This window comes from Rhinolophus ferrumequinum, chromosome 14, assembly GCF_004115265.2.
Source record: "Rhinolophus ferrumequinum isolate MPI-CBG mRhiFer1 chromosome 14, mRhiFer1_v1.p, whole genome shotgun sequence".
Lineage (NCBI taxonomy): Eukaryota > Metazoa > Chordata > Mammalia > Chiroptera > Rhinolophidae > Rhinolophus > Rhinolophus ferrumequinum.
Window position 1 is genome coordinate 20,048,994 of NC_046297.1, and position 15,970 is coordinate 20,064,963.

The 15,970-nt window shown below is 36.9% G+C and overlaps 1 protein-coding gene across 2 annotated transcripts in view; it reads left to right on the forward strand.

The window, feature by feature from the left end:
- The window catches only part of NSMAF (neutral sphingomyelinase activation associated factor), a 63,455-nt gene that overhangs the window by 25,833 nt on the left and 21,652 nt on the right, over window positions 1–15,970 (forward strand). For both annotated transcript variants that reach the window (XM_033125828.1, XM_033125829.1), the window contains exons 8-12: window positions 202–249; window positions 353–405; window positions 12,324–12,453; window positions 14,099–14,170; window positions 15,625–15,733. In XM_033125828.1, coding sequence (XP_032981719.1) covers window positions 202–249; window positions 353–405; window positions 12,324–12,453; window positions 14,099–14,170; window positions 15,625–15,733 — 412 coding nt within the window. The remainder of the gene's footprint in view (window positions 1–201; window positions 250–352; window positions 406–12,323; window positions 12,454–14,098; window positions 14,171–15,624; window positions 15,734–15,970) is intronic.

The window sequence follows — 15,970 nt, forward strand, 5'->3', positions numbered from 1 at the left end:
TCTTAATGTCTTATAAATATGAAACAGATGTTACTTATGCTGAATTTGAAAACTATATATTAGGAAGAAGCAGTAGATATATCAGAAGCGATCTTAACTGTTACTAAGTAACAGAATGATTGCTGTTTTTCATTGCTTCTAAGGAAATACTTCATATTATCTGAGAGAAATATAAATTCATGTATATTTATAATATTGTAGCTTCACAGAGCGTCCTGCCTTGACAAACTAGGGGACCAAACTGCTATGGTAAGAGTTTCTAAAAATCTGTCTTTGTTATGAATTAAATTGTATTGATATTTTACTTATAAATACTTATATCCATACTTTTTAAATGGTTCTGTTTTAATAGATAACAGCTATTTTGCAGTCACGTTTGGCTAGAACATCATTTGACAAAAACAGGTATGTTTTTAATGATTTTGTTATTTGGTTTCCTGATTATAACAGCAGTGGACATCATCTGTTTGCCTCATTCAGCATGTCCAAAACTGATGCTATCCTCCTCCTCACACCAAACTTGCTTGTCTTAGGGAATGACCCCACCTCAGTGCAGGGGCAACGTCAGAGGCTTCCTCGACTTCTCCATCCTGACCTCTGTCAGTCAGAAAGGCCTGTTGACTAATGTTCCCAAAGAGCTCTTCTGTCAGCTTCTGTCTTTTCACACTCTTTGCCTCATTCGTTCGGGCCACCATCACCTCCCACTCAGAACACTGACAAATTTTTGCTCTCTCCCTGACGCCAGTCTTTCCTTCTCTAGTCTCTTTTCCCCACTGCACCTAGTGTACTTTTAAAATATGTTCTTTCTACAGAACTTACTTAATTGTATCATTTGTCTGTTAAACGCTCCAAGACTTCCCATTGCCTTCAGGGTAAAAGTTTTCAGTGGCACACAATCCGCTTCTGTTCTAGCCCTGGTTCACTACTGTAGTTGCCCATTGCCCTGAGTTCTGTGCTCCAGCTCTCTGTAGTATATGCAGTTCCCGAGTGTGCCATGGGGTCTCTGGTCTCTGAGCCTTTACATGTCCTGTCTGCTGAGGGTACTCAGCCTCCTTCCTCTTCTGTACCTGACTAATTCTCCCTTCTTCTGATTTCAGCTTAACTGTCAGTTCTGGAAAGTCTTTCCTGACCCTTCAGACTGTGATAGATACCTTCCTCGTGTCCTATACAGACCAAGAGACTATATTCTTACTGATCTCATGTTTTCTTTCATTGATTTTCTTGGCTTTCTAAGTATACACTGCATTTTCTTCAAATAATTATACTTTAATGTTAACCTGTTCTCATGATGTACGTGTATTATCCTTTTCATGTATTACTGGAATTGCTTTGCTAATATTTTGTAAAGGATTTTTACATCTATGTTCATGAGACATATTGCTCTAAATCTTTCTGTATTTGTCAAGTTTTGCTATTGCCAGGGGTTTGCCAATTTTATTAACCTTTTCAAAAAACGAACTTTTGACTTTATTAATATTTCTCTATTTTTCTAGTTTCTATAAAATTGATTTCCATTGTTATGATTTCCTTCCTTCAACTTACTTTGGGTTTAACTTGTTCTTTTTCTAGCGTCCTATGAACAAAGTTTAGATCACCTATTTTAGACCTTTTTTGTAGTATAAGTAGTAAGCATAAATTTACATCTAAGCACTGCTTCAGTTGCATCCCATAAATTTTGGTGTTATGTTTTCATTATCCTTCATGTAAAAATATTTTGTGATTTCGTTTGTCATTTCTTCTTTAACCTATGAGCTACTTAGAAATGTGTTTTTAACTTCCACAGATTTGAGGAATTTATTTTATTATTTATTTCTAATGTAATATTACCTTGGTTCAGAGAATATATTCTATATGATTTCAATCTTTAGATATTTTTTAAGATTTTTTTTATGGCCTAACATATCGTCTGTCTTGGTGAATGTTTCATATGCCTTTGAAAGGAATGTGTGCTCTACAGTTGTTGAATATAATGCTCTATAAATGGTCCAGTTGGTTGAAGATTGTTCAGATCATCTATACTTTATTGATTTTTTAGTTGACTTGTTCTATCAGTTACTGAGAGAAGGGTGTTAAAATTACCAGTGACGATTGTATAATTATTTTTTCCCTATTTCTGTCAGTTTATGCCTCATGTATTGTAAAGCTCTGTTATAAGCTATACATACATTTAAATATGTAATGTCTTCTTAATGAATTGATCCCTCCATCATTATGAAATGTCCCTCCTTATCCTTAATATTCTTTGTCTTGAAGTCTATTTTGTCTTCTCTTAATGAAGTCACACTAGTTTTCTTATGTGTTGTGATTGTGTGGTTTTTTACTTTTACCTGTCAGTGTCTTTCTTCTGTTTCCAAAAAAACCACACACTTTATATAGTAGTTGAGTCCTGCTTTTTATATAGTCTGACAATCATTGGTTTTTAATAGCGATATTTAATTCATTTATAATTACATAACTATTGACATAGTTTTAAACCCACTATCTTAGTAGTTATTCTTAGCATCTCGTTTGTTCTTTGTTTCTCTGATCCTCTTTTCTTGCCTTCTTTTGTGTAAATCTAGTATTCTTAAGTATTCCATTTTATCTACTCTGTTGACTTTGTAGCTGTACCACTTTGTGTCATTTTTAGTGATTACTCTAGAGATTACAATACACACCTTGTACCATAGTGTACCTTCAAATTATATTGTGCTACTTTACAACAATACAAGAACCTTACACAGTTTCCATTTAGCTTTTCCTGCTCATTGTGATCTTGTGGTCTTTTATTAAATTTCTGCACATCCCATAAAACCCATATACATACAGTGTTTTTATTTTTGCTTCAAAAAGTTACTAGGTTTTCTTTTTTTTCCCCTTCTTCTGCCTTCCCCTCTCGCCCCCTCTGGTTCAAGCTGTTGTTTCTCAGTCTAGTTGTTTAGGACACAGCTCCCTAGCCCATGCTGGTATTACGAGCCTTGCGCTCCCCCTGGCTGAGGCAGTCGGTCGCCGGTGGTAGGTTCTGCCGCGCACAGCAGCTCATGGCAACTCTTGTCGGCTGCCGGCCACTCACGATGGTTGCGGGCCACTCATGCTGGCCACTGGCCGCTCATGGCAGCACACAGCAGCCCGCAGCAGCCCATGGCAGCTCACCCAACCTCCGCCTGCTCACAGCTGCCCAGCTCCAGGAAGAGCTGTAGAGGGCGCAGCTCACTGGTTCATGTGGGAATCCAACAGGTGACCTCGGTGTTAGGAGCATGTCTCTCCAACTACCTGAGCCTCCGGGCTTGCCCAAGTTATTAGGTTTTTAAAGAATTTAGATACATATGTGTGTATGTAAATTAAAAATACTAAAAAACAATTGTTTTCTATTTACTCAGATATTTAAGTATTTACCCTTTCTGGTGACTTCTTTCCTTTCTGTGGACCTAATGTTTCTTCTGTTTCTTCTGAAGAGACCTACCGTTTCTCTTCACCCTGAAGAAGTTTCTACAGCATTTCTTATAGTGCAGTTCTGTTGAAGTTGAATTCTCTTAGTTTTGTCTGTCTGAAAGTATCTTTATTTCACCTTCATTTTTGAAGGGTATTTTTTGTTGGCTATAGAATTCTAAATTGACACTACTTTAAAAGATTTTTGTTCCATTGTATATTGGTGTTCATTGTTTCTTGTGAAAAGTTGTATCATTTGTATTGTTACCTATATGTAAGGTATAGTTTTCTTTGTGCTTCTCCTGGTTAAAGATTTCAGAGTTTCAAAGTGACATGAGTCTGTGATTTGATGTCTTTCATTAGTTTTAACCATTCTCTCCTTCTGTATTTCTTCGGCCCCATTTTCTGTCTCTTATCCTGTAACTTGAGTTGCTGTACTTATGTTGGTATTTTTATATATTCTCTCAGATACTCTGTTCTATATAATTATTGTCATTCTTTTTTTTCCTTTGTTTTTACTTCAATGAGGACATTTTTTTATTGACCTGTTTTTAACTTTACTGGACTTTTCCTTTACTGTTTCCAGTCTTGTTGCTAAGCTTGTTTAATTAATTCTTCATTTCTGTTATCCACATTTTCATTTCTAGCGTTTACTTTTGGGTTTCTTTCATAGCTTCTATTTCTCTGATGAAATTCCCCTTGTCTTCACATATGTTATTCATCTTCTAGATCTTTTAGTATATTTACTATAATTATCTTAAAGTCTCCCTGTGATGTATCCAACATTTGGGTCATCTTCTATTGAATCTTTTCTCTCATGAGCATGGGTCATATTTTCTTATTTCTTTGTGTTTCTTATAATTTTTATTGTATGCTGGATAGTTTTTTTTAAAAAATAACTGTAGAGACTAAACTAAATAATAGTTACCTCCAGAAGTGGTCAGACCCACGCTTTATTCTGTCAGGCTGCTTGTACTGGGGGTCTCTGTCAATGTAATTTGTAATGGAGCTGGGTTAAGGGTTTGTTTCAGCTGTAAGTTCAGCTCACCACTATCTACAATTCTTTTTTTTTTTTAATTTATTGGGGTGACAATTGTTAGTAAAATTACATAGATTTCAGGTGTACAATTCTGTATTGCATCATCTATAAATCCCATTGTGTATTCACCACCCAGAGTCAGTTCTCCTTCCATTACCATATATTTGATCCCCCTTACTCTCATCTCCCACTCCCCTCCCCCCTTACCCTCTGGTAACCACTAAACTATTGTCTGTGCCTATGAGTTTTTGTTTCTCATTTGTTTGTCTGGTTCTTTTGTTGTTTTTGGTTTATATACCACATATCAGTGAAATCATTTTGTTCTCAACTTTTTCTGTCTGACTTATTTCGCTTAGCATTATACTCTCAAGATCCATCCATGTTGTCACAAATGTTCCTATATCATCTTTTCTTACCACCGAATAATATTCCATTGTGTATATATACCACAACTTCTTTATCCATTCGTCTATCGAAGGACATTTTGGTTGTTTCCATGTCTTGGCCACCGTAAACAAAGCTGCAATGAACATTGGAGCACATGTATCTTTATGTATAAATGTTTTCAGATTTTTTGGGTAGATACCCAGGAGAGGGATTGCTGGGTCATATGCTAATTCTATTCTTAATTTTTTGAGGAACCATCACACTGCCTTCCATAACGGCTGCACCAGTCTGCATTCCCACCAACAGTGTATGAGGGTTCCTTTTTCTCCACAGCCTCTCCAACACTTGTTACTATTTGTCTTATTGATGATAGCCATTCTGACTGGGGTGAGGTGATATTTCATTGTGATTTTTATTTGCATTTCTCTGATGATTAGTGATATTGAGCATTTTTTCATATGTCTATTTGCCATTTGTATGTCCTCTTTGGAGAAATGTCTCTTTAGGTTGTCTGCCCATTTTTCAATTGGGTTGTTTGTTTTTTTGTTCTTGAGTTTCATGAGTTCCTTGTATATTTTGGATATTAGCCCCTTATCGGAGGCACTGTTTTCAAAAATCTTCTCCCATTCAGTTGGTTGCCTCTTTATTTTGTCGATGATTTCTTTTGCTGTGCAGAAGCTTTTAAGTTTCATATAGTCCCATTCGTTTATTTTAGCTTTTACTTTCCTTGCCTTTGGAGTCAAATTCATGAAATGCTCTTTGAACCCAAGGTCCATAAGTTTAGTACCTACGTTTTCTTCTATGCAGTTTATTGTATCTTATGCTTAAGTCTTTGATCCATTTTGAATTAATTTTGGTACATAGTGTCAGAGAACAGTCCAGTTTCATTCTTTTTCACGTGGCTATCCAATTCTCCCAGCACCATTTGTTGAAGAGGCTGTCTTTTCTCCATTGTATGTTTTTTGTTTCTTTGTCAAAAATTATCTGTCCATATTCATGTAGTTTTATTTCTGGGTTCTCAGTTCCATTTCATTGGTCTATGTGTCTGTTTTTCTGCCAATACCACGCTGTTTTGATTATTGTAGCCCTATAGTACAAGCTAAAGTCAGGGAGTGTGATACCTCCGGTATTGTTCTTTTTTCTTAAGATTGCTTTGGCTATTCGGGGTCTTTTGTGGTTCCAAACAAATCTGATGATTTTTTTGTTCTATTTCTTTAAAAAATGCCATTGGGATTTTGATGGGGATTGCATTAAATCTGTATATTGCTTTGGGTAAAATGGCCATTTTAACTATGTTGATTCTTCCAATTAATGAGCATGGAATGTCTTTCCATTTCTTTGTGTCTTCTTCAATTTCTTTTAAAAATGTCTTATAGTTTTCAGCATATAGGTCTTTCACATCCTTGGTTAAGATTATTCCTAGGTATTTTATTCTTTTTGCTGCAATTGCAAAATGAATTGTTTTTTTGTATTTCTTTTTCTGAGATTTCATTGTTAGTATATAGGAATGCAGTGGACTTTTGTATGTTGATTTTGTAGCTGGCAACTTTACTATATTCGTTGATTGTTTCTAATAGCTTTTTGGTGGAGTCTTTAGGGTTTTCTATATATAGTATCATGTCATCTGCAAAGAGTGACAATTTACCTTCTTCATTCCCAATTTGTATGAATTTGATTTCTTTCTCTTGCTTGATTGCTCTGGCAAGGACTTCCAACACTATGTGGAAAAGCAGAGGTGATAGGACACAGCGCTGTCGTGTTCCTGAACGTAAAGCAAAGGGCTTCAATTTTTCACCATTAATTATGAGATTAGCTGATGGTTTGTCATATATGGCATTTATTATGTTAAGGTATTTTCCTTCTATACCTATTTTATTAAGTGTTTTAATCATAAATGGATGTTGTATCTTGTCAAATGCTTTTTCTGCATCAATTGACATAATCATATGATTTTTGTCCTTTATTTTGTTTATGTGATGTATCACATTGATGGATTTGTGGACGTTGAACCATCCTTGTGCCCCGGAGATGAACCCCACTTGGTCGTGATGAATAATCTTTTTAATGCATTGTTGTATTTGATTTGCTAGAATTTTGTTTAGGATTTTTGCATCTGTATTCATCAGAGATATTGGTCTGTAGTTTTCTTTTTTTGTGTTGTCCTTACCAGGTTTGGTATCAGGGTAATTTTGGCCTCATAAAATGAGTTAGGGAGTTCTGTCTCTTTAATTTTTTGGAAGAGTTTGAGCAGGATTGGTATTAGATCCTCTTTGAAAATTTGGTAGAATGCACTAGTGAAACCATCTGGTCCAGGACTTTTGCTTTTGGAAAGGCTGTGGATGACTGATTCAATTTCGTTACTGGTGATCGTTCTGTTTAGATTTCCCAGTTCTTCATGATTTAGCCCAGGAAGTCTATATGTTTCTAAGAATTTGTCCATTTCTTCTAGGTTATTGAATTTGGTGGCATATAGTCCTTCATAGTATTCTTGGATGATCCTTTGTATTTCTGTGGTGTCCGTGATAACTTCCCCTTTTTCATTTCTGATTTTGTTAATTAGTGTCTTCTCTCTTTTTATCTTAGTGAATCTACCCAAGGGTTTGTCAATTTTGTTAATCTTTTCAAAGAACCAGCTCTTTGTCACGTTAATTTTTTCGATTGTCTCTTTGTTCTCTATTTCATTTAGTTCTGCTCTGATTTTTGTTATTTCCTTTCTTCTGCTGACCTTTGGTTTCACTTGTTCTTCTTTTTCTAGTTCTTTAAGGTGTAACGTGAGGTTATTTATTTGGGATTTTTCTTGTTTCTTGAGATAGGCCTGTAATGATATAAATTTCCCTCTTAAAACTGCTTTCGCTGTATCCCAAAAATTTTGGTAGCATGTATATTCATTGTCATTTGTTTCTATGTATCTTTTGATGTCTCCTCTAATTTCTTCTTTGACCCATCGTTCTTTAAAAGTATGTTGTTTAATCTCCATGTATTTGTGTTTTTTCCTGCTTTCTTTTTGCAGTTGATATCCAATTTCAAAGCTTTGTTATCAGAGAATATGCTTGGTATGATTTCAATCTTCTTAAATTCGCTGAGGCTGATTTTATGTCCCAATATATGGTCTATCGTTGAGAATGTTCCATGTACACTAGAAAAAAATGTATAGTCTGATGTTTTAGCATGAAGTGCTCTATAAATGTCAATTATGTCCATTTCATCTAATGTGTCATTTAGGGCTGCGATTTCGTTATTTATTTTCTGTTTGGATGATCTATCCATAGCTGTCAATGATGTATTTAGGTCCTCTAGTATAATTGTGTTTTGGTCAATTTCTCCCTTTAGTTCTGTTAAGTTGCTTGGTATATTTCGGTGCTCCCTGATTGGAGGCATAAATATTGATGACTGTTATGTCTTCTTGTTGTATAGTCCCCTTTACCATTATGAAATGTCCATCTTTGTCTCTTGTTACCTTTTTCACCCTGAAGTCTGTTTCATCTGATATCAGTATGCTACACCTGATTTTCTCTGGATACCATTTGCTTGGAGTGTCAATTTCCACCCTTTCACTTTGAGTCTATGCTTGTCCTTGTAGCTGAGATGTGTCTCTTGGAGACAGCATATGGTTGGGTTTAGTTTTTTGATCCAATCTGTTACTCTGTTACGTTTTATTGGTGAGTTCGGTCCATTTACATTTAGGGTGATTATTGATATGTGAGGATTTCCTGTCATTCTATCTTTAGTTTTCTGGTAAGGCTGTGTCTCCATTGTTTCTTTGCCTTTTTGTTGTTGTCTGTTACTTCTGTGTGGTGGTATTCTATGATGTTTCCCTCTGTTTCTTCTTTTATTACAGTATATATTCCATTCTGGATTTTTTTGGAGTGGTTACCCTTAAGTTTATGTAAAAGAAAGTTTGATATTTAGAGTATTCCGTTTTCTTCAGCACGCTTACTTTCTCCATTCCCATATTCCGGTTCAGGCCTTTACTCTTCCCCCTTTTATGTTTTGGTTGCCATAAATTGTCCCTGTTGATGGTGGTCGAATAGCCCCCTTTAGTGTTTCTTGTAATGCAGGTTGTGTATTAGAAAATTCCCTCAGCTTCTGTATGTCTGGAAAGGTCTTTATTTCTCCTTTATATCTAAAGGATATCTTTGCTGGATATATTATTCTTGGCTCATAGTTTCTCTCTTTCAATAGTTTGAATATCTGATTCCACTCCCTCCTGACTTGTATAGTTTCTGCTGAAAAATCGGGTGATAATCTAATGGGCTTTCCTTTGTAGGTTACCGTCTTCTTTTCCCTGGCTGCCTTGAGGATTCTTTCTTTGTCGTTGATTTTAGACAGCTTCAATACAATGTGCCTTGGAGAAGGCCTGTTGGAATTGAGGTAATTAGGTGTTCTATTTGTTTCTTGGATTCGAGGATCCAGTTCTGTCCACATGTTTGGGAAGTTCTCATCGACAATTTGTTTGAATGTATTCTCTGTTCCCTTCTCTCTTTTTTCTCCTTCTGGTATGCCCATTATTCTTATATTGCTCTTTCTGATGGAGTCAGAAAGTTCTTGTAGAGTTCTTTCATTTCTTTTAAGTCTCGAGTCTCTTTCTTCTTCCATCCGTGTCATTTCCAGGTTTCTATCTTCGATGTCACTGATTCTTTCCTCCATCTGGTCAACTCTACTACCTAATCTGGCTATTTCAGTCTTCATTTCTTCTATTGAGTTCTTAATCTCCAGAAATTCTATGTGGTTCTTTTTTAAAATTTCAATCTCTTTCGTAAAAAGCTCATGTTGTTCTTTGATTGTGTTTCTGAGTTCATTAAACTGCCTTTCTGTGTTTTCTTGCATCTCGTTGAGTTTTTTCAGAACTGCAATCTTGAATTCTCTGTCATTTAAGTCACATATTTCCATATCTTTAAGTTCCTTTTCTGGAGACTTTTCACTTTCTTTCTGAGCTGTCTCATTGCCTTGGTTATTCATGGAAATTACTGATTTATTATTTCTCTTCCTAGATATCTACAGGAGTGGCTTCTGGAACAGGTTGATAAGAAGAGGTCTTTCTTTTGTTTTCCAGTACTTGTTGGTAGAATGTTTTATTTTCTCTCCGACTGCAGCCTTTTTTTCCACTCACAAGGTCGTGCTATGTTTTCTCTGCACTATTTCAGCTTCTCAGACAATGGGGGGATTCCCTGGGATATGGGCTTCTCCTCTGTTGATAGTTCGCCTGGGTCACAGGGTGCAGTGTCCGTGTGGGTATGTGGAGAGCTTTTCAAGTTCCAAAGCTCTTCCTGCACCAGATTCAGAGCCTGTATGTTTCAGCAATCCTGTAATTATCTGCCCAGGTAGGTGGGGCCAGGGGCAGGGTGAATTCTGAGAGGTGGCCCAGAGCAATGGCGGTGACCACCACCACAGCCGGTCCTGCTTCCACAGCTCCCTAGCCTTTGCCGGAACTAGTTGGGCTGCGAATCTGTGTCTGTGGTCCACAGTTCTCAGAACAGGAAATATTCTGTTCTTTTGATCTGACACCGCTACTCTCCCGCTTGTAGCACCGGGCAGGTGGGGGTAGGGCGAGCTCTGGGAGGGTAGGGAGGGGACGGCTAGTCTCAGTGCCTAAGGCTTCCGTTTTCTGCTCGGCAGTGAGTGCTTAAACCACCGTTTTCAGCCTTTTTCCCCCAGTCTTTTCTCCGAGGTCTCTGCCGTGAGTGTTGGGGTCAGCCGTGTTATATGCTGTCCCCTCATCCCTGTGGGCCATAAGCGGAGCCCTAGCAGTCCAAGTTCTTCCCTCTCCGGCAGCTGCGGTAGTTCCGGGATGCAGTGAGCTGGGAGCACTGAGCTAGGTCTGCGTCCTGCGCCCGCGCGGCTCCGTCTCTGCACTTCTCTCGTTCCTCCTCCCCCGCTCGCGCGATTCGCCCACCTTTAGGTGAATTCAGTAGTGGGCCTCTTCGTCTTGTCTGTCTGCTGTGCATGGAGTCCTTTGTGGAGTTATAGTTGTTCGATTAGTTGTAAATTCCAGGGGAGATTTCCAGAGGCTCACCTCATGCCGCCATTTTGATAATGTCCCTACAATTCTTTTTGAGGGAGTGATCATGACTCTGTAACAGGGCTTGGATCTGAGCATTTGAAGGAATCTGGAGATATCTTTGAGCTTTACAGATTAGCATTCTGGGCGATTTTTCTCTGCTTTCCATTCCAGTTTACAGCATTTTTTCATCTCTGCTCTCCAGTCCTGATCTGACTTTCTGCTTCTCTGAAGACATCTCTTCATCCTGCAGCGCTTGTCCCTTCTATGATAGGTTGCTCCTCCTCCTGCCACTCAATTGTTGGTCCCTTCATTTTGGTTTCTTTGCGTCTTCAGCTTTCTGATGCTTTTTTTTTTTAAATAATGAGGATTTTGTAGCTTATCTACCTGGTTTTTGTTGTTAGTGTGAGAACTATGAGGTCTCCTTTACATCCTAATTGGAGGTAGAAGTATGCCACTGTATAGTTTTATCTTCTTACTTGTGGGGGAGATTTACTTTTAACCCCCTGAACTAAGTAATTGCCTTAAAATGTTAATTATTTGGTTGTTTCTCCTCTAAATGTTTTTTAATTAGTAAAGGAAAAAGACAATAGGCTTTTTTTTTCTATTTAAATAATTTAGGAAGGAGTAGTGGAGAAATCATGTTTGATTGGTTTTACTTCAGTAAATCCACAAAAGAATATGCAGTTGACCCCTGAACAATGTGGGGGTTAGGGGTACCAACCCCCACGCAGTTAAAAATCCATGTATAACTTTTGACTCCCCCAAAACTTAACTACTAATAGCCTACTGTTGACTGAAAGCCATACTGGCAACATAAACAGTCAATTAGCATATATTTTATGTTATATGTACTATATATTATAGTCTTACAATAAAATAAGCTGGAGAAAAGGAAATAGTATTATGAAAATCGTAAGGAAGAGAAAATACATTGCAATACTTTACATATTTATTGAAAAAAATCTTCATGTAAATGGACCCTCACAATTCAAAGCAGTGTTGTTCAAGGGTCAGCTGTACTTTGGAACTGGCATTGAAATAATTGTAATTATGTACTCATAACCTTATAAAGTGTAGTGTGAAGTAAATGCTACCTATGCCAGAATGGTTTATATGACTTTAAAAGTAGGTCTTAATGACACAAAAATAGAAAATTATGTTCATGTAAGAATAGTTTCAAGGTCAGTTTATTTTGGGAGGAATCAGAATTCAGCTAAAGGGTTATTTGCTATCATTTACTTGTCTGTGTTCCCTCTGCAAGACATAAAACCTCATCTGTTTTTTAAAAATCAAGTTTTCATTATACCTTTTAAAAGAATGTCGGTTTTATTTAAGCAACCAATTTATATTACCATTTATCTTATATTAAACCAGTGTTTAGACAAATTTTATGCAAAGTCACACTGTAGCTCCTTTAGATAAAGTTAAACCTAGAGAGTAGATTGATTTCTGATTTTTTTTGTTTTTGCTGAAAAATCATATTCTCAGATTTCAAAGTGTTTCTGAAAAACTGCACATGGAATGCAAAGCAGAAATGGTGACACCTCTGGTGACAAATCCTGGACACGTGTGCATCACTGACACCAACCTGTATTTTCAACCTCTCAATGGGTACCCGGTAAGTGAAGACTGTACGGTCAGATGCAGAGCTCCTTTAGCGTTGGAGCATTCACCTTATGTTCTCCTTCCTATGAACTTGACTTCACCATCACAGTGTTCTCATTTTGGTAAAGATCAAAATTACTGCCCCAACTCCCTCCAGCATCTGTGTATTTAACAAGCTCCCTATATAATCCTTTGTAATGTGAGTTTGAGCTCTTCTGATCTATTTTCAGTCATTTTCGGGTTACTTGCTCTCAGTGATGGGAAAAGAAACCCTGCCCCTCCCGATTTTAGTAAAGGGTCATTGGAGTTTTTACCTTTCTGCTTGGAGGCACTTCTGGAAGAGACCCATGATATGTACGAAGATTAAGAAGAAATGGATGTTTTCTGTATATCTGCTTATATATACACATACGTTGGTATTTCTTGTTTTTCCTTAATTACAAACGAAATCAGTAGATCCTAATCTTTCCCAACAAAGCAGTATGAAGTGGTGCTCTTCCAGCTGGTTCAGAGATGCAGGCAGAGACTGGGCAGCTGTAATGTTCTTACTATGATGGTAGAAACAGTTTTCTCTTTCACAATGACTTCAGATTCACCAGGCCAGAAAGTACAGATGAACTCAGATAGCTACACCAAAACTTGTGAAGATCTGTTGCTTTTTCTAGATCTGGCCCCTTTTTGGAGTAGTTCATTAAAAGACTAGGACTCCTAATACACTCTGATAGTGCTGTTGGGCCATTTGGCAGGGCAGTTTAAACAACAGGCGTGTTTTCTGCTGTAGAAGGCTGTATCCTGGAAGCTCTCCAGACTGGTCAGTCGTAGTAGGTCCCTAAAACATCCGATACTTTTCTAAAGAAAGATGGTGCTATAATAATTCTGCCCACCAGGTGGCGGGGCACACTGGCCAAGCCCTCCACTAGACACAATACCCATTGCCGATGGCATTCTCCAGTGGCATAAGAAACTGGCGTGGCCACTACTGTTACTGTAGCTTTGAGGTAAAAAACTTTTGGAAAAATATCTGAGTATGTGCTGTAGTCTCAGCCTCCATTTATCCCTCCCACTCAGGAGGAGGAAGGTGAACTTGTCGCCTTTTAGCCAGTCTCAGTGCCTTGTCTCACCCCATTCCTCTCTTACTAGCATTTTAAGGCTCTAGAGAAGCAAAAAAATTGCCCTTCTCATAAAGAAAGAAAAAGTTTAGAGGCCCTGCTGTATACTTGTTTATGAGCCTTAATACACTATAATTTTTAAGTAGATAAAAAGGTAGGATTCTAAAAAAAAGATGAATCAGTACTAAGCAAACTATTGTTCTATAAAAAGATAGCAAAATTCCTGAGAGGTTATCTATACCAATCCTTTAATATTCCATATCACTCAACAACCTTGCAATAACCTGAAAGACAGATGAGTGCATTACAATGTTTTTTGGTACCAGATGGCAGTAGGGGGATTTGTTCAGGGTCATAAAACAAGTGAAAAAGAGCAAACAAGAATGTAAAACCAGATATGCCTTGTTCTAAGATCTCCCTTTTCAATCGTGTGCTTGTGACACATCGGGAAGGCAAGATTAGGTTATTTTTTTTCCCCCTTTCTGATACTAAAGGACAACTGATTGTGTCAGAATGATGACTTTTGAGATTGTCTTTTTACTTTTAAAGAAACCTGTGGTCCGCATAACACTCCAAGATGTCCGCCGTATTTACAAAAGGAGGCACGGCCTCATGCCTTTGGTGAGTTCAAATGGAATGTCAGTTCTAGGTGAATGCTTGTCATACCTTCAGTTTAGCTAATGTTTTATTGATTTATAAACACCTACGGCGTTACTGAAAAGTACAAGTATGTTGTATTATAAGCAAATGGACTCTGCATCTTGCTGTTCTTTCTTTTGGATGAGCTGGAAATTTATAAAGGAATAACTCCTTTCTCCATGTAAGAGGGCTATTGCAAAATGTTTTTGGCTAGAGCTTCTCATTCCAGTGTTCTCAGAGTTTCTGGGTTTATACAGGGGTAATGTAGTGCTACTTGCCACCCCCTGTTCATAGCTATGTCTCAAAGTAAAACCTGGAAGCTAGTTCAAAATTAATTCTTCAGTGGAGCCGTAGTATCTTCACAGTTATCTTACATTCAACCTTTGGTCTTGGTAACAGAGAGAAATAAATAAAATAACCAGTTAAATCATGTGGGCCATTTTTCCAACCATTCCTCTCAATAAGCATATGTGCATACTTATTTTAGTCTTACATGCTTGCCTTAGAAACCAATCCTCACATAAGGTGTGATTCCAAGGTGTTTTAATTTGACATCAGTATAAATTCATATTTTTTTCCTTTGAAGATTAACCAGTAACCTTGTGGCATTACAAAAGCATTGTGGAATTTTAAGCACGTCATTTTAATTTTATATTTATGAAATTTATCTGTCTGCCTGCCTGTTTTACCTAAAAAGCTACTCCCCATTTCGAACGCTAATAGAGGATTATGGAAACATTCTATCAAAAATCTCTTCCTTTGGATATAGAAATACAGTCAGACAAAGAAAAGAAATTGACATTGATAAGTGTCTTCTGTGTACCAGGAAACTTATATATAATATTTTATTTATCATGACAATCCCTGTGAGGTAGATGGTATCCTGTTTTATAAAGAAATTGAGATTCCAAGAGTTAATTTTCTCTGTTCCTTGACTAGTAAGTGGTGAAAGCCTGTATTTGAATCAAGGACAACTCTGCTTTCATCATTTGTCTGTTCCTGTCCTTTCTTCCTCACCAACAACATTCACAACGCTCATAGTTTTCTTAAGTATAACTGCAAGTTATTAATTGAATGGGTTATTCAATTATCAGTTTGTTAGGTTGACATAATCATTTAATTTATAAAAGACAGCTAAACATTTATGTTTGAAGAAGATACGTGAAGACATGGATCAGCCAATTTTGAATTTCAAAATACTAAATTCACAAAAGCTATTATCAATAAAAGTATTCAACACCAAAAGGGATTTTGCAAAGTTAAAAGATGTAAGTCTTGTTTTCAGGATATATATATATATGAATCAAATTTATAGCTGGAGAATATGAATACAAGACAAATATAGATGTTTAATTGAAAAGCTTTTATGTAGCTTATTGCAATTGCAAAATGAATAAAATACTGTTTGTTTTATTTTTATCTTTCTGAATTTATAGGGCTTGGAAGTGTTTTGCACAGAAGATGATCTGTGTTCTGACATCTACCTAAAGTTCTATGACCCTCAAGACAGAGATGACCTCTATTTTTATATTGCTACATATCTAGGTTTGGTGCTCACACTTAATTGTATATATTCATATGAAGGTAGTTGAACTCCTAAGTAACTGGGATAGGAAATAAGAGAAGAAAAATGCTTTTTCTGTGTTATTCTAGTTAGTTGAATGGGTTATTCAATTATGAATTTGAGTGAATTAAATTATTCTTGTTTACAAAGTTGCCAGGTGACTAGAATTGCCTCCCTATGGTTCTACTTATTTCTTCTAGTTGGTAAACTGCAATTGT